Source organism: Siphateles boraxobius, unplaced genomic scaffold (genome assembly GCF_051911475.1).
Source record: "Siphateles boraxobius isolate OS27281-9 unplaced genomic scaffold, OSU_SipBor_1 19, whole genome shotgun sequence".
In the NCBI taxonomy this organism is placed as follows: domain Eukaryota; kingdom Metazoa; phylum Chordata; class Actinopteri; order Cypriniformes; family Leuciscidae; genus Siphateles; species Siphateles boraxobius.
Window position 1 is genome coordinate 26,312,624 of NW_027508799.1, and position 19,075 is coordinate 26,331,698.

General features: G+C 35.1%; 2 protein-coding genes and 1 long non-coding RNA gene across 6 annotated transcripts; all 3 read left to right on the top strand.

The window, feature by feature from the left end:
• Positions 1-1,218: 1,218 nt before the first annotated feature.
• Positions 1,219-2,679, top strand: LOC143741553 (uncharacterized). 4 transcript variants are annotated; one of them, XR_013205131.1, is made up of 4 exons: positions 1,219-1,348; positions 1,455-1,496; positions 2,338-2,437; positions 2,526-2,679. It is a non-coding gene; the product is annotated as an uncharacterized LOC143741553 (long non-coding RNA). The 4 variants fall into 4 exon arrangements; XR_013205128.1 differs by having other exon boundaries at positions 1,219-1,496; XR_013205129.1 differs by having other exon boundaries at positions 1,219-1,496; positions 2,343-2,437.
• A 6,484-nt stretch (positions 2,680-9,163) lies between these two features.
• b2m (beta-2-microglobulin) lies at positions 9,164-11,035 on the top strand. Its single transcript, XM_077234586.1, has 4 exons — positions 9,164-9,415; positions 10,024-10,296; positions 10,388-10,430; positions 10,562-11,035. The coding sequence occupies exons 1-3, from the start codon at positions 9,352-9,354 to the stop codon at positions 10,399-10,401; spliced, it is 351 nt and encodes a 116-aa protein (XP_077090701.1). The 5' UTR covers positions 9,164-9,351; the 3' UTR covers positions 10,402-10,430; positions 10,562-11,035.
• A 1,361-nt stretch (positions 11,036-12,396) lies between these two features.
• Positions 12,397-18,678, top strand: irak3 (interleukin-1 receptor-associated kinase 3). Its single transcript, XM_077234587.1, has 13 exons — positions 12,397-12,619; positions 13,276-13,458; positions 13,948-13,994; positions 14,222-14,288; positions 14,477-14,628; positions 15,342-15,406; positions 15,491-15,602; positions 15,708-15,826; positions 15,915-16,113; positions 16,326-16,388; positions 17,147-17,314; positions 17,417-17,861; positions 17,962-18,678. Exons 1-13 carry the CDS (start codon positions 12,505-12,507, stop codon positions 18,087-18,089), a joined length of 1,863 nt encoding a protein of 620 aa, XP_077090702.1. The 5' UTR covers positions 12,397-12,504; the 3' UTR covers positions 18,090-18,678.
• Positions 18,679-19,075: the final 397 nt, after the last annotated feature.

Here is a 19,075-nt window from a genome sequence, read left to right on the forward strand (position 1 = left end):
TAGAGGGAGGGAAGATTGGGTGGAGAGGGAGTTCACTGCTACCACAACCACGTTCCGAGGTGGTCCTGCCACCTCTTCCTCTTTTCCGTGTAAAGAGGGTCTGCCTTTGTGTGAGAGTGTTTCCCTCCTCTTTCCTGCTTTCTCATTAACAATCATCCAGCTGTTCAGGGACAAGGCCTCGGACAAAAATCTGGTTCACTTACACTTCATTTATTAAGTAACATCTAGATACACGTCTAAAGACCTTGCAAATCAATAATAACTATACTAAATTCTGCTTACTTTTTTTATTGCCATATGGGTAGTAAAATTTTCGTTAAGTCGAAATAAAACGGAAGTTGTGATAGTTTTCCTTCCTATTTTTTGGGATGTATATCCTATGAAAAAATGTTGGGCGGCACTATATTTTTTTCCATCTGTGAATTGATTGGATCGTTTGCGCACATATGTAAAGTTAATGTAAACAACAGCTTGTACTGTGCACTGTGAACCCTAACGCTCAAAATAATTAATTGGTTTGAGTAGGGCAAACTAAAATTAAACAAATTAGTTCAATCAAATGAACCTTAATGAGTTTTTAGAACTTTCTTTTTCTTTTGAGTTCACAGAACTGACACATTTTTAGTAATTGAATTGTTTAAGTGTTTTGAGTTTTATGAACTTGTTTCTGTTAATGTAGACAAACTTAAATATTGGTGACAAGTGGAGCATGATCTTGGTTTAAGAACAGATATATTTTAAATGTTAATGTTATGAAAGCGTTGTGTTACCAATTAGCAAGTTAGCATTTTCTGAATTGGCAAGTAAAAGCTTGCCAAGTTTCCTCTACAAAAAATATTTATGTTGAGATGATAATTTTAAGTAAAATTAATGAATTAGCTTACTCAGGCTTTTAATTGCTCTTAACTTGAAATATCTGAGTGCAAAATAAAAATAAACAAGCTCTGCTTAGTTAAACTTTAAATTTGGTAGGCCTAACATAAACATTTTGAAGTTTAGCCTACCTTTTTTTTTCGGGTTTACAGTGTATCACAATTTTAAGATCGGCTTGAAATAGTGATAGTTAAAATTATTATAGTCATTTTATAAATGATTATAGTCATTTACTGTATCCGCGTGTAACAGCTTCTCAAAATTTAATGCAAGAACAATTTCTGTTTAATGGCTCACTCTCTCTGGCTGCGTCTGGAATCGTATACTTTTGTCAATATCATGTGACCTGCCAGGGTCAGTTAGGCTACGTCATTTCACTGCCATTCATAAATCTTCTTCCGTGGCCTCACGGGATCGTAAATTGTCCATTATATGCACACTTCAGAAATCTCGCCAGAAGTAGTAGTTCATTCAGGTACATTTTGTCTAATCTTTTATGAGTACTGTGAATTCGGCAGACTTCTTTTGCCACATACTGTTTTTGGAGAAGTAACGTTAACGTTAGGGCCTATGCGATTTAGGATGCAGCCTCACTCTTTTCCCGTTCTCTCTCTCTATCTGAGGTGAGTGGCATATAATTGTTCGTTTCTTGTATCTTCCATACTAAAGGATGTCCGTCCACTCTGCTGAGCAAATAAAACACACTTCCTGTTCTCTCTTGTGTGTCTGGGTGCAGCTGTTGTAGCCCTGGCACAGACTCAGCTATCCGCCTCCTTATAAATCCCGTTTCATGATATTCCATCCCTACATCCAGATATCACAATATAATCTTACGTATAAGCATTTTCAAATATTAGCATATTTTCCACATGCCTCGTAATTGTGTACAAGTGTAAACTAATATGTTGTTTTAAAACGTAGTAGTTTTAAAGATGAATTTGCACTGCAGCACCATTTAAAATTGTCCCTTGCAATCTTCACTATTCAATAGATAATATTTAATATTATTATTGCAAAATAGAATATCCACTTATGTTATATAATTTTTTTTTTGTAGATATAAAGTTATAATTTTTAACCTAAATCATTATTTTTATTTTGGCAATCTCATCTACATCTAGATAAATATATAAAAATTAAAAAGCACAATCTGATAAAGGGGATGACATGGAGGACAATTAGCTTTGTGCATCACACACACCTGTCATACATAAAAGTTATGACTGGATGACTTTGGCCAGTTATTTTGAGGCTTCATTCATGTCTGGGATATAGCAGGATGAGCTGAAGTTAACCAGTGATGACAAGTGATGCTTGTCTTAGGAAACACTATTTAGGTGATCAAGATTATAGATTTTTTCAATTATTAAGTTTAACAGTGAAACCATGACAAAGAAGCTACTTTAAGCAGTGTACTTAAGATGACATTTCTCTAAATGGTTTATTGGTTGTGCATGCATGAAGTGTAGTCCAGGGTCTTTCCAAGTCTTCTGATCCATCACAGCACATTGGGACCATCTTGGCCTCGTTCAAGCCTTCAAAGATCAAAACAGCTCAAATCGAGGTGAGTCAGCAGCACATATGTACACTAAATTCTACAATGGTGAGATGTCTGTAGACTTTGAAAGGCCCAACACACGATCCTCCTCCAGAAGTGTCTGTTTATAGGAATTAGTCAAAATGGACATCAAAACTTCATTGTGTGTAATCCTGCTTGCGGATATGACTGTGTCTGGTTTCCCCCAGCCTGTGTGTGTCAGAGGCCGGCCGTCACTGAATCTGTGCCGGAGCTCAGCGTGGGCTGCGTTTAAGGTGGGCTTGTGTGGAATCGTGGACGGGATGAATGGAACGAGTGGGTGGCTGTGGGTTTATGTGTGTGGGTGTCATTCCAAGTGTATTTAGGACCTGTTGAAACGGAGTATGTTTGTGACTGCGACTGTGCATGAGAATATCTTTGTGTAGCCTATTGTAGGAAATGGTAAAATGGGCCATTTGAAAAACGTAGCTCTATACAGGCTACATACAGTTCCTAGATGCTATAGGCTGCTAGTGTGTGTGTGTATAGACGTCTACCTATATTTTGGAAGATTTTTTATAATATTTATTATATAATATTTTTATAATTATTTGTTATTAATATTTTTTAAATAATTATTTATTATATTTTTAATATACTGATTTAAAAAAAAATAATTGATTAACCATGATTTGATATTTTTTTTAATTTATTGTAACTGTCAACATTTTTTATAATTTATTATAACTATTTATGCATAGCATGTCCAAAAACTTTATAATTTAAAATGATGGATTTCAAACAAATGTTTTAACTTAATCTCTAAAAATGATGTAAAATTACAAAAAATATAATATTAAATAAATATAAGAAATATATGATAATTAATTAAGATGGATAGATGTGTTGTTTCTGCCACTGTTTTTTTTATAATTTTTATTCACTCTATTACTTTACTTTTTAAGTTGATTTTTTTTATTATTATTTGTATTTTTTTTTATTGCAGCAGATGGTGTTAATGTAAGGGACAACTGCAAGTTACCAAACAAATAAATAAAAAAATTATACAAAATATTGATTTAAGTTTAAATTATTTTATTATGTCGTAAGAAAAAGAGTGCAGAGTGATATAAGAGACATGGAAATAAAATATCGGTTTCCAGAGACAACTACTGGTTAAACACGCAGATCTAGATAAAAATATTGATCGTGATCGAGCAATAAGAATCAAGTTTGTGGAAAAATTTATATAATTTTTTGAAAGAGAGCACAGAACCATAGCGTGTAACCTCAGTGTGTCATTTAGGCGTGTAAGACCATTAAACTGTTTTTAACTGCTACATAAATATGAGTCTGATTTTCCGTGTTAGTGTGTATTTATGAATGGTTTTCGAGCAGTGTGTTCTACTTAGTACACCAGGCTGCATGAATAAGTGTTTGTTTACTCTGTATGACTGATCAGTGTTTGTGCGCTTCTGTTTGAGGGTGTGTCTGACCCGAGTGTCACTGACCCACGCCTGCGGTCCTGACTCATCTCGCCGTCACCCGCACCGCGAGCTCGCGTGCCGCTCCGCACAATCCGGCCGCACTCGCACAGTCATCGAGGAACCATTTTCCCTTCATCCGCTCCCTCTTTCTTTCTTGTTCTCGGTCTCTGTTACTCATCTTGGTTTCATTTTGCCACCCCCCTCCACCCGCCACCCAACTCGCCTCCATTACAGCCTCCTCCCTCAATGGGTCTATATCTCTTTTCACTCGCCTGTCTCATTCCTTCGCTCCCTCTCTTTCCCTTTCCTTCCTGGCTCTGTAAATGACCTCATTTTAATGAAGCACAGTCTTGGCGGGGAGACCAAACCGCATGGCTGGAACCTCCCTCCCTCCATCTCTCTAAACCACCCTGTACTACAGATCTGGCTTTCATTCCCAGCGCTAATAGAACCGAACGGGAAGTCTGGGAATTCTAGAGTAACTCCAAGAATTCCACGACAAATGTTTGATTGCATTCCATCACTTATAGCAACAATAAAACTACTTTCTGTGGCTCGAGCTGCTACATTGTCCCATAAACTAGTAGACGATGTACACAGCATGGTCCAAAAGTCTGACAATTAAAATCTGGGATTCAAAATCTGATTTAAACTAGGAAATAAACAGAACGTTTTAGGGTTTTTTAACCTTTAAAACAAGGAAATGCCATTACGTAAAATGAAGAAGAGATATTTAAGATGTGGCATTAGCTACTATAGGCCTAAATACTATCGGCATTTATGGTTCCATGAATAATCTTTAACATCCATGGACCCTTTCAATTGCTTTAATATGGAGAAAGGTTCTTCAAATTGTTCTGCACTGAGGAGAAAATGGTTCCTCTAATGCTGCCTTCACATGCTATCGGAAATGTTGAAATTCTAACGTCGTGATTATGAGCTTGTTCGTTCAAGAGATCATAGATCACTATTTTGCAGAAACACAAAATTAGATTAATTAAACTCAAAACTGTTTTGACTGACTAAATCTCACAATTGATATTAAGATGAAATGGCGCACCTCAACTCTGAAACTCTGGTAGGCCTATCAAAATTATCCCTAAGCTTCCGGTATTAAATACGACTTGAGTGGGCGCATTCATGTCCAATTTTCAACTAGAAAACCCGATAATCCCGATAGCACATTAAGGTAGAATTATTTTGGGACCCAAAATGGTTCTATTATGGCATCGCCCCTTTTAGAACATGTATTTGTATGACATTAGCAGATTTGTGACTATGGCTATTTGTAAGCTATGTGCTAGAAGTCTAGACTTCTTTTTTTGCTGTGAAAAGAATTATTTATGTACAGACAGACTAAAAGTACGCCTCTATTGTCATTGCAGACAGTAAAACCCCTCCTATAAAGGCTGATGGTTTTGTTATGGTCTCCGAGTGTCTGCAGCCTTTATGAGGTTGTGAACGCTACCACATGCTCGAACCTCAATCCCAGTCGGCTACACCGCAAGATTTGTGGTGCACTCTAGATAGAGATATGAAAAATTAGACCGGTGCGAAATGAGTCAAAACAAGGTGGTGTTACGTTTGACTGAACGTCTATCTGAGCAAGGAATCCTGGCTTCCTCTATTTGACATTAACTAAAGAATGCTAAGTGATCTTCAATTAGCTACTGTTTAAGATTTGTGTTGGGTATGAACATTAACTTAAAATTGGATTGACACTTTGATGGGGAAAGGAATATTATGTGTGCTGGATGTCATGACCAAGTCAATCATTAGATTTTATAGTTTATGATGATCTCGTTTTTAAGTTCTGGCGGTTCAAATCATTAAAAGGTTTGTAACACAATGATATAAATCCATCTAAATCTGAGGTATGTTCAGCAGCCGGTCCAAACATCAAACTCAGTTTTCACTGCCTGACTCCTGATTTAAAGGGATAGTTCAACCAAAAATGAAAATTCTGTCATAATTTACTCCCCCTCGAGTTGTTCCAAACCTGTATGAATTTCTTTCTTCTACTGAACACAAAAGAAGATTTTTTTGAAGAATGTCTGAAAGCAAACAGTTGATGGACCCCTTTAACTTTCATAGTATCCCCCCAACTTTGGAAGTCAAAAGGGTCCATCAACTGTTTGATTAGCCAAATATTTTCATTTGTGTTCAGCAGAAGAAATAAATTCATACAGGTTTGTAACAACTTGAGGGTGAGTCAATGATGACTGAATTTTTGGACATTTTTGGGTGAACTATCCCTTTAATTCTGTGCATGACTTCAGTTTCACCTTAAATGCTTGTACAATGCTGACAGCTAGTGGGAAAAATTGTGCCATTGCAAGCTGCCTTATATTTTGAGATCTCCAAAAGTACCAGTTTGAGTGTTTAACCACAAAAAACAAAACAGCAACAAAAAAAACAAAAACAGTAGATTATCAGATGTTGTTCATTTACAATTTTTTTCATTTTCGATTTAGATGCAGAGTCAATATTGGGCAATAGTCATAGTTGTCTAGATTTACTTCCGTGTATGTAACAATTAAAAAGAAAAAAAAAATCCCAGACTTTATCACATGATTTCCCAGAGATCAAGCTTTGTTCAAGCCTTTAAATCTACTTTCACTTTTTGTTTATACACTGGGCCCAACTGTATTTGGACATCACAAATATAAATATAAACCCAAGTGGCAAATTAACACATGTGTCATATAATTTAATGCTTTAATATATTTATTTAAAATAACAACTAAAGAGTCTTTTGTTTTCATTTTGAAAAGTGTATCTAGTCACCAGCCATTTAATTTGATATGTAGTTGTCTAATGTGACAATATACTCAAAGATGTGTGCATATGTGTATACACACATATATTAACTTGCTGTATGCTAATTATTTATCAGAAGACAAACTATTATTTGCAAAGTTGACAAGTCTGAAATGTGCCCAGACTAGTAAATCTGCTTTGGTTTAATCGCTCAAACAAGTCAATGCACAATGAAACATCCTTCATGTTTGAACTTACAGTGAAAGCACTTCCAAAGCAGACGGCACAAAAAGTGCATAAACTAGAGTTTTAGACTTATTTTTTCCCCGCAGTTTAATACATTGGATTACAGATCTACACCAAGCAGTGTCATAATATTGTGCTTAGTTTCTATAGAGACTGAGATGAAGAATGTTGTGGCTGGGAATCTGGCATCCAGGCCAAGCCACAAATCATATGCGTTTCTTTATTGCTCTGGCTCACCACTGTATTCCATACAACCTAAAAGCCTGAGAAACAGGGATAACTTAAGCATTCCTATGGCTGATGCTTTATTTAGCCCTGCATATATATATATATATATATATATATATATATATATATATATATATATATATATATATACAGGTCCTTCTCAAAAAATTAGCATATTGTGATAAAGTTCATTATTTTACATAATGTAATGATAAAAATTAAACTTTCATATATTTTAGATTCATTGCACACCAACTTAAATATTTCAGGTCTTTTATTGTTTTAATACTGATGATTTTGGCATACAGCTCATGAAAACCCAAAATTCCTATATCAAAAAATTAGCATATCATGAAAAGGGTCTCTAAACGAGCTATTAACCTAATCATCTGAATCAACTAATTAACTCTAAACACCTGCAAAAGATTCCTGAGGCTTTTAAAAACTCCCAGCCTGTTTCATTACTCAAAACCGCAATCATGGGTAAGACTGCCGACCTGACTGCTGTCCAGAAGGCCATCATTGACACCCTCAAGCAAGAGGGTAAGACACAGAAAGAAATTTCTGAACAAATAGGCTGTTCCCAGAGTGCTGTATCAAGGCACCTCAGTGGGAAGTCTGTGGGAAGGAAAAAGTGTGGCAAAAAACGCTGCACAACGAGAAGAGGTGACCGGACCCTGAGGAAGATTGTGGAGAAGGACCGATTCCAGACCTTGGGGGACCTGCGGAAACAGTGGACTGAGTCTGGAGTAGAAACATCCAGAGCCACCGTGCACAGGCGTGTGCAGGAAATGGGCTACAGGTGCCGCATTCCCCAGGTCAAGCCACTTTTGAACCAGAAACAGCGGCAGAAGCGCCTGACCTGGGCTACAGAGAAGCAGCACTTTTGGGTTTTCATGAGCTGTATGCCAAAATCATCAGTATTAAAACAATAAAAGACCTGAAATATTTCAGTTGGTGTGCAATGAATCTAAAATATATGAAAGTTTAATTTTTATCATTACATTATGGAAAATAATTAACGTTATCACAATATGCTAATTTTTTGAGAAGGACCTGTATATATATATATATATATATATATATATATATATATATATATATATATATATATATTACCAGTCTCAGATTTACAGATGCATTCACTTTGCACTCTGCCCCAAAAAGAATATGAATTGCTTTTTCTAATCTGTGATGTTCTCACAATTTGGTATCCCCAGTAATAGACATATGGAAATGTTAGGGAATCAAGGACAATATTACATTAGAATCTGGTTTACTGGATATGGCTTGATGTAAATCCAACTATTTACGTATACAGGTATACACTAAGCTGATTATACATGTACTGAAACAGAATTAGTCTCTGTTAAAATGTATGTTACATATAGCCTATACATTAGCATGAATTGTTCGATCATGAAACTCTTTTGAGCAGCTGAATATCTAAAGCCAATACGGCTAAGGCCAATTGATCTGTTTTTATATCTATTTATTTATTTCCGCCCCGAAGCAGCTCAACTCAGTGCAGAGCGCCATTGGAATTTTTCTAAAGCCCCATATCTTACCCAGCTGCCTGCCTAGATCTGCTTTGGGGACTTCCATGTACATTCCCTGCAGTAGCATGCTTAACAATAAAATTGTGTTTAATTCTATTCTGTGAGTTGTAATGATATATATATATATATATATATATATATTATACATTTATATAATAGCTATATATAAAATTTATTCAACTATAAAAGTAACATTAAAATGCTTAAAATAGTTTTAGAAGTGCAGTATAGCATGTCACTTCGCTATTTAACTCAGTTCACTGCCATTTGCTCTTTCAATATTAGGATAGCCTATATTTGCCAAGTTTTCTTTACCCAACATTTAACATTTTAAATGGTTATTGAATTGTTTTGGTTCATGGCGATTTACGTAATGGCGGATCGGTTTTGTTGATGAAGAAGAGGGAGTTGTCTTATTTTTGTTTAGGTAAGTTCGGGTGTTTCCAAAAGGGACTGTTCCACCAGATCATTGCCACAGTCTGTATAACCTCCCTAGATCAAATCTACCCAACAACAACTTGTAGGAATTTTGCTATTGGCTTCCCTGTCATCTTGGAGGCTGTGCTGGTGTCGGTGGTGACAGAGCATTTAAGGTTACTGGTGTTTTACTTTCAGTATTGTCTGCTTTCGACCTGAGAGGTGGAGGATACTCTCTTTGATACTCGCGAATAAATCCGCAAAAATGCGAGGACTCGTGTCTTTTGCCCTGTTTTGTGTGCTGTACGTCACCGTACAAGGGAAAGTCTGTAAGTAATTCAAATTGCTTTTGTGAATTCTGTATCTTATTGTTTGTTTGTTTGTTTGTTTGTTTATTGTGCTGTATTGTTCTATTCTATCGTCTGACTTGCAACTGGATTTCCCCTTGAGGTTTAAAATATCTATATATTTGTTAGCTATAATGTCACTATGTATCTGTAGAATTGATTTGATTATTGTTTTTCCTAACCTTCATTTACAAAACAATGCGTCATGTCACTTAAGTGATAATCTTTTTTTATATATAACCAAAGTAATGTCTTACTGTGATTGAAAATAATTAATTTAGTATGTTTTACTAATGTTAAGCCTAGTTTACCGAGGTTATAATTTTTAGGGTCTCTTTAGCTTAACAGACTATAGGCCTGGAAAGACATTGCGTTTTTTTTTGTCTGCGAAGTAAATGAGGAATTCTGATGTAATTTGTGTTTCATGAAATGAAGTCAGGAAGTTTGAATTCAATTTTTATTCAGCTTTTGTACGTTACGTTTGCATCCAGAATTCTATTCCAAATGAACAATCTTCTCGTTTCATGATAATATTTACTTTACTTGCGCTTTATCTTTTTAAACTAATATTTTTCAAATTCTATTTTCAGCCAGTCCCAAGATTCAGCTGTACAGCCACTTTCCAGGAGAGTATGGAAAGCCGAACACCCTGATCTGTTATGTGAGTGGCTTCCACCCACCTGATATCTCCATTGAACTGCTGAAAAATGGACAAGTTATGGACAACACCCAGCAGACTGACCTGGCCTTCGAAAAGGGCTGGCAGTTTCACCTCACCAAGAGCGTCTCCTTCACACCAGAGAAAGGGCAAGATTACTCCTGCAGCGTTCGACACATGAGCGATACAAGGAAAATTGTTTGGGGTGAGTGTTATGTGTGTATTTCTAGAAGATACCTTGTGGTTTACATGACATGGCACGTGTATTGAACATCTTTTGTTTTGTTTTTCCACAGAGTCCAACATGTAAAGCTACCAATCAAAGACAGACAAAGGGTGGTAAGTGTTGCCTTGTTTATTATCAATGAAAAAAATATAGCAATACCGAGTTGTTGTTTTTACCATTAAAATGTGGCAATTCAGAAATGTAAAGAAGAATAAAGGTGTGTGTTTTTCTTTCTTTTTCCTAGGATAATTTTTTTGGACATTTTTCATCATCTACAGAGACCATATTATCATACTGTCCCATATCACAAAGCTAATGTTGCTCAAGATGTACTATTCATACAAATTTCATCGCAACTTCCGTGATTTTAATTTTCCTTGAGTGGACATTCTTTTTCTTCACAAGAGTAAGGATAATTTAAACAAAAGTAGCTGCTACATGTTTTTTTGAGTGGGTTTTGATTAGTTTATGGGTCTTTTTCACTTATTTCATTCCTCTTTGTGTAAATCCTATTTCTGGCTTTATTTTGAAATTAGGCTAATTACAAATATTACAACCAACTCTCTCTTTTAAACCAGTTGTTATTTCCTCTTGTTAATCGACATATGTTCACAACTGCACATTGAAATATTAATGAATATGAATAATTCAATTTGACAAATTGCTACTGAAAAAAATGTAATTTTTAAAACAGGAAAATAAAATTTAGAAAACCTAATGAAACAATTGTGTTTATTTGCTTAAAATAGTCTGTCTTATTGCCTGTACTTTGAAGTTAAATCAACATCATAGTTATTGTAGTGAATTTCAGTTACTTACCTAACCTAAAACATACATATCTGCCTAGCAACTGAGCGATCAAGGCGGTAATTGGATAAAAAAAAAACAGACAGTAAAATGTAACAGTTTCGCTTTCTATTTGAAATGAAAAATCCTCAAAGTTTGCGCTAGAAGAATTTTTTAAATCTCCACTTTTATCATATTTGTTTTCATGGATTGAAGTGCGTTTGACAGCAAACGTTTGTATCTCGCGCCCTTGAGGAGTCTGCCGCGCTCTGAAAAAAAGTCACATGACTTCCCGAAAAACCTGTGATGGTGACAACACAAGCCTCCCTCTGGTTCGCAAGCGTTGCTCAGTGGCATCAACTAGTCATATTAATAACACTGACTGATGATGTAACCGTGAAGCTGTAATGCTTTGAAAATCACTTTCAATCTCAATTACTGGAGACCTTTTGTAAATAAAGCTGTGTTTTTTATGTAATAATGTAAAGGAATGGAGCTTTATTTATGCACATTACATGTTGTGTGAATGCAATGCAGTATGAAAATGTGCAATATCTGTCTTATAACAAATTCTGTTAAGAGTGATAATTGCCATTTTTGAGGAATAACTTATGTCCTTACACTGTGTGTGTGTGTGTGTGTGTGTGTGTGTGTGTGTGTGTGTGTGTGTGTGTGTGTGTTTCAATGATTTATAATTGTATTCATTTTTAACTCGTTTGAGACACTTTTATGAGTAGGCTATCTCTTTTGTAGCCTACATGGGGTGAAAATGATAAATGAACTTTATCTCTGATTATTGTGAGAAAGTTTGTCAGAAGTTATCTAACAGCCTTCAGAAGTAGCTGATGATGTAGTGTTGATCTCATTCCTTATGGTTTTAATTTTATGTTTACATGTATTTGTACATCAAACTGCCATTCAATTATTGGTATTTTTTGGTATTCAATTGTTATAGGCTATATTAAATTAGTAATACAATTCTTTTAGTAAAAGACAAAACAGTAAATGATAGAGAATAATAATAATATTTATTGTTGTTATATGAAGTAGGCCTAGTCCTTTATAATGTAGGTTAGGCTACTAATTATTTAATAGTAAACGATACAATGACATAAAAACAATAATAATAATTGTCGTTGTTGTTGTTATATATACAGGCTAATGTAGCCTACTAATTATTTTCTAAATTAATTGTTTAGTTTAGTTTGATTCACCTTTCTCTTACGAGCAAATATTATGAGCATTTGTGAAATTATTTAGAGGAAGTAGGTGGAGTTAGGGAATTTCCGCTTTGTAGCAAGAGGTATCAACACAAGAGAGCACTGTAGAGTCACCATTCCGAGAGACATGAAACATCTAACCAAACTTCACTCACCTGTGTATGGTATCGACTAGAGGAAGATGTCAGGTAAAATAGACCCGTCGACGTTCCTCTTCGACGTCCCGCCGGTGCTCATGAGGACTTTCTGTAGACTGATGGACAGCGGGGTGGACGGTCTGGGGTGGAAAGCTTTAGGTAATTACACACTTTACCATGGCAATGTAACATTGTGTACCGTTACCTGTAAGTTTGAAGTTAAGCAAACAATCATCTCAGCGATTTCCCTATATTAATCTTCGTTGGGAATGTGTTTTTGTTAAATTATAGCCGCTGGAATATAGGCCTACTGTAATATTCTGTTCAAGCTTCTTTTCTCCCCACAATGTACAATAGGCTACAGTCTTCAAAATTAAGGTTATAAAATGGGGTTTTCGCAGCGATGCCATAGTAGATCCATTTTTGGTTGCTCAAAGTACCCTTCAGTTATATTTTATAAGAACAGTTTTCTGTAATGGAAAGGTTTCATGGATGTTAAAGGGTCTTAATAACAAAAGATTCCAATAAGAAAGAACCTTTATTTTTAAGAGTGTATTTAGTAATTAGATTAGGAATAGTTGGTCAAAACTGGTACAATATGGTCACTAACTGGTCCAAGAAGATCTACCATCAACAATTCAGCTTCTACTTTGTAACTTGTCCCCGCAAACGGTGGTCAAGGTGGTTTTCAGAACAGAACACAACTATCAGGGAGTTTAGGCTGGATTTTCCAACAGAGAGGGTCATCAAATCCGCTGCATTGGATCTTGTGGGAAACATTTTTGTGACATTCATCCCAGCCTGATTCCTTCCAGCTACTCGCATCCTTCCCAGTCAGCTGGAGGTGAGATGTACTGAAATGTATGTGGCTGCTGGGAAAAGTCCAACACAAGAGCTCATGTGGTCGTGGGCTCAGCAGAATAAAAGAGTGGAGGATCTGCTGAAGGTTCTGGATGACATGGGTCATGCTCGAGCCACCAGTCTTTTTCAGTCACAAGGTAATCTTCATAGCTAATTATGGTTTTGATGTTCCCTTTTTGATAATGTACCATGGTAAATATACTTTATGCTAAAATGGTTGCTACAGTAATTGTACACAATAAATAACTACAGTAAATATAAAACTTAAAGCAGAAAAAAATTAATGAAAATAAAAGAATGAGTCTGAAAGCTTTAAAGGAGATGTTATATTATTATTATTAATAATATTATTTTAGTATTAGCAATAACTGTAATATTTTAGGGGAAATTCTTGTAAGGGTTGTTTACATTTTACAGCCTCTCCAACTTCCTCTTATTCACATAAGCTTTCTGTACCAGCTAGTGTTACTTTATGTTTGTAACGTATATTTTACTTTAAAGAGGAATTTGACAAATCTAAATATGTTGTGAACTGGATGCAAAAACAAAACACGACCCACGAACTGCTATAACGAAGCTGCCATAGTATAACAAACAGTAATCGAACTTATTTGATTCTATTCTAGACTTTTCATGTGTGCTGAAGTCATCCTCGCCCCCTCTCTTTGCCATGGTAATGTTTTTTTTCTGTTTGATGCTGTAATTTCTGCAGATTTTTAAAGATTCTGCTCAGATGCTTGGCTTTCTTGTGGTTTAGGATTCTTAGAAAGCATACGCATGAATGAGCGCAAACTCTGTATGTTCAACTGAATCTTAGCAGTTTTATTGTTGCCAATTTAGTCACATTATGAATATGTTTTTACATTCACCCTATCTATATATCTTTTTTTTCCCAATCAGAATCTGCAAAATACTGAGAAATTCTGTCAAACTGCAGCTCTCCATCCAGAGTCTATTTCTGCTGAAGGTAATTTGCTTTCAAAGTACAAGCACATTTGTATTTGACTTTTGTCTTTGCTTTAGTTAGTATTATTGTACATAGCAGTAATACAAGAACTTACTATACATATTCTAGATATTAGGTAAAAAGTTTCATTTCTGTTTTGAGCGGTTTCATGAGGATATGAGATGAAACCTTATTTGTTCGTCTCATAGGTGAAAAACAGAAGTATTGCATCACATATTCAGACGTCATTGTGGGAACGAGACATTTCCACCTGGACTTAAAAATCGGAGAAAGCGTGTTCGCCGAGGTCTACTCTGGGAGATGGGGAAACAGATCTTTTGCTGTGAAAGTTTTCAAACAGGTCCTAACCTATTAAAATCTATGGAAGTTTGTTTCCACTATGGAATATTCAAAGTGGAATAATTGTTGTGATGTATATATATATAAACTTGCAATTGTGAGTTATAAAGTCTGAAATGCTAGAAAATTATTTTTGTGAGAAATAAGGTCAGTATTGTGAGTTATAAACTCTCAATTGTGAGAAAAAAGTCAGAATTGTCAGACAAAAAGTCGCCAATTACCTTATCTATTTTCTATTTTGTGGTGTAAACAAGTTTTCATAAATCTCAAAATGTTTCTCAAAACATTTTACAAAACTTCTCTCAAAACATCCTTCAAAACATCTCTCAAAACATCGTTTTACATCTTATGTTCATCTTAACGGACCCATTTTTATTTTGTTTCCATTATTTGCACATTCATTTGTCATTACATTACTATATTCTTTTCTGGTAGTTGTTCTATATAATAATAAAATACTATAAATACATAATAACATAATAGTAAAATAGTAAATAATATAATAACATAATAATAATAATAATAACAATGTAAGTATGTAATGTACTAATTATTTACTGAATTAACTAATGGAAATGATTTTACTGTGGAAGATGGGGAAACCGATCTTTTTCAAACAGGTCCTAACCTATTCATGTCTGACTTTACATACAGATATAATGCCATTACAGTTTTTAAAAAAAACACTAATCAAATTCTTTGTTACATAAACAGAAAAAGAAAGCTAATTGGAAGGCATTGTGGGAAAAATTCACCAAAGAAATCGAAGTTCTACAACTGTAGGTTCAGTCTACAATCTGCTTGATCATATTCAAATAGTGTTTTTATCATGTTGTCAGTTGTTCTCATTTGTGTCTGCTTAGGTATCAGCATCCTAATATTTTGGAGTTATGGGGCAGCTTTTCAGAGGCGGACCGCTTCTGTTTAGTTTATCCGTACCTTCGTAACGGATCATTGTTCCACAGGCTTCATGAGGTAAATCATCTGCCATCAAACTGTAACATGCTATAGTAATAGTAGATTACATCATATTAATATAAAAATAAGTTTTCATAGGCTCTACTCTTGCCTTTGTTACAGGAAGTTGACAGGCCTCTATCATGGCAGGAAAGACTGAACATCATAAAAGGCACCGCAAAGGCAGTCCACCACCTACACACTGCACAACCGTGCATGGTTATTTGTGGAAATATTACGAGGTGGCACTTTGACGTCATATCTACAAATTTGGAGGTGCCCAGTAAAGGGGATGCATTGAAATGAGCTTGTTTTGTGTTCTGTTCACAGTTCAAACATACTCTTGGATGATAACCTGCAGCCCAAATTATCAGATTTTGGATTAGCTCATCTGAGACCCCACTCTGTCAACCAGAGCCTCACCATCGTCATGGATACCGGCTCCCATAGCAACCTTGGCTATCTCCCAGAGGAGTACATCCGTGATGGCAAGCTGTCTGTCAAACTTGATGTTTACAGTCTTGGCATGGTGAGTTCAGCATCCTGTTTAAAAAATGAGCCAGGTACCATTTGTATAAATAAAGATTTACGTCAGAATTTTAATGGTAAAAATGTACTTCCTGCTGCAGAATACTGGCCATTAATATTTCTTTCTCATGTATTACTTACCAGTCATGACATACATACCCCAACATAATTCGGCTCTTATTTTTTGTTTCTTAAATGTTTCTATGCTTGTAGGTTATATTAGAGACATGTACAGGACAGAAGGTGAAACAGGACACAGCAAAGAACCTGTTTCTGGTAAGAATCCACTTCAGGAAAAAAAAAGAATATATATATACATATTTTGACATATGTTTTAATATATTTCAAAGAATATGTTTTAACAATATTAAATATATATATAATTTATCAATTTAAAGTAGTTATACAAAGAAATTAAATTTCAAATAAATGCTGTTTTATTCATCAAAGTATCCTGAAAAGAATGTTTGACACATTCCACAAAAATAATAAGCAGCACAGCAGTTTTCAACATTAGTTACATGATAATAATAAGAAATGTTTTATGAGCACCAAATCAGCAAATTTGAATGATTTCTGAAGGAGAAAAAAATTTGGAAAACATTATTTTGAATATTTGACAATATTACTGTGAGACAGTATATATATTAATTTGTTTTTAATTATATTAATATTCACCCAAAATACAAATTCTGTCATAATTTACTCACCCTCAGCATTCTTCAAAATATCTTCTTTTGTGTTCAGCAGAATAAATAAATAAACAAATACAGCGTTTGAAACAACTTGAGGGTGTGTAAATAATGACAGAATTTTCATTTTTGGGTGAACTATCCCTTTAATGATCAATGTTTTATGAAATTGAGTTTTGTTTACATCTTGCTTTAATGGTTCATTGATCTCCTTTCTCAAAAAATCGAACAAAAACTTTGATTCCTCATGATATTCATCCATATAATTCATATTTTACATTAATAGAATTGATGACAACATTACTGTGTCTTTCGCTGACTTATGCCATTGCATTTCTTTAGAGAGACGTACTGCATTCAGAGTTTGAGGAAAAAGGCTCTGTTGATTCCTGTCTGCGGTTTTTAGATCCCAAAGTTGAGCACTGGCCTTCTGCGGTGGCACTTTGTCTGCTCCGAATCGGACTAGAGTGCACAGGCAGCAGAATGAGAGTCAGGCCGACCATGGAAATGGTTAGTAAATGGCCTCATTTACTCAAACATATAAACATATCTATCTCTATATATATATATATCTATATACTGTATATATATAAACATTGTATTCGTCTTCAGGTGCTTCAGAAACTAAGCCAACTTCTTCCCATGCCTGAGCCCCCTGAGGACCAACCACACACCCTAGACGATACGATCTTCCTTCAGTGGCCATACAACGGCCACAGTCCGGGTCCAAGCCTCCCTATAGAAGATGATGAAATGTGCAGCCCACCGGCGGAAGCCAGAGTTACCAATCTGGGAGAACCCTGTGAGTGCAGCCAGTCTGAAGTCACTTTCCTGAGTGTGGGAGATCCCGACTTGTCGCATTCCCCCAGGGAATCTCTCCAGGAAAATAACAAAGTGGTTTCAGCATCACAAAATGTGCAGGCAGACTCTGCACCTCACCTGGACTTATATGGGAGTTGGCCTGTGGAGTGCAGCTGTACCACTGGGAGCGAAGTGCAGGGGTGTGAGGACTGCTGTGCTAATGGCTTCAGTCGGTCGTTTTTTTATGTCACTCTAGGCAAGTCAAGGAAGAATACACATGGACATCTGTCTGGAAGTATTAGGTTTCATTGACTAATCTATGTCCAGAAATAATATCCTACATTTTTCTGTTTCAGATGATGATGCCCTACCCTCTCAGGATGACGTCAGGAATCCAGCAAAAGAGAAAATGAAGAATAAAATTCACCTGTACAACCAGGGGCAAATAAATACAGAAGAACTTCTATCACTTAAGTCAGAGTGATTGACCTGGGAAATAAATCTCTATAAAAAAATGAACTCTGGGAGTTTAAGCTGCAGTGGGGAGTGTTGGTGCATGTTTTGTTAAAATATTTGTTTGTTTGTTTGTTTGTTTGTGCTGTATTTAAAAATATGTGAATATGTTTTAACAATATTTTTATATTTATCTACTTAAAATGAAAGTAGTTTAGAGATAGCCTATACAGGACTTTATAACATATCCTCAAACTGATTTAACATAAAAAAGAAGATTAAAAGCGGATATGTTATGAATGCTATGTATATAACTATGGAGATGCTTGCAACTATTGTCATTTTAGGGAGTGGTGGTCATTTATAGTAGTTGACTGTTTGTTAAACCAATTATTTTGATGACTAAAGATGAAATCATTGCATGCTAAAACACTTACGATAGTGTCTAGAAATCGCTATGCAAAGTAAAGTTCTCAGTAGTTTAAGTTTTTGACGACTGTTAGTATAATTAAGAAAACACAAGGGACTTTTTATCTAATATATTATGTGCGTAGATATTTTAACCCATGAAATTAATCTACCGTGTTTTGTCATAATAAAGAAAACGATAGCAACTACAATATGTGTTTAACGTCATCTGTCTAATAATTTTACCGAGACTTTTATTTTGGGATTATCTGATTGGCTGTTGAGTTTAGTTGTACATTTTATGTTGTATTGTTATTATTATTATTTTTTCATTTTGTAATGTGAATTATAGTTATTTATTCAAAATAGCGCTCTTTACCCACTCTAAGTTATCGTGGATCCCGCAAATGTGACCACGGCCACGTTTGCATGTATACTCTGGTCATATCATATTAATTTAAATGTATATATAATTATATATTTAAGACGAATACACATAAAATAAAACAAATGCCCTTTTTAGACCATTAAACCCTACATACTGCCTTTTGACTGTAGAAATTATTATTTTTAATGACATTTTGTTATTATTTTAAGCATGGAGCATAT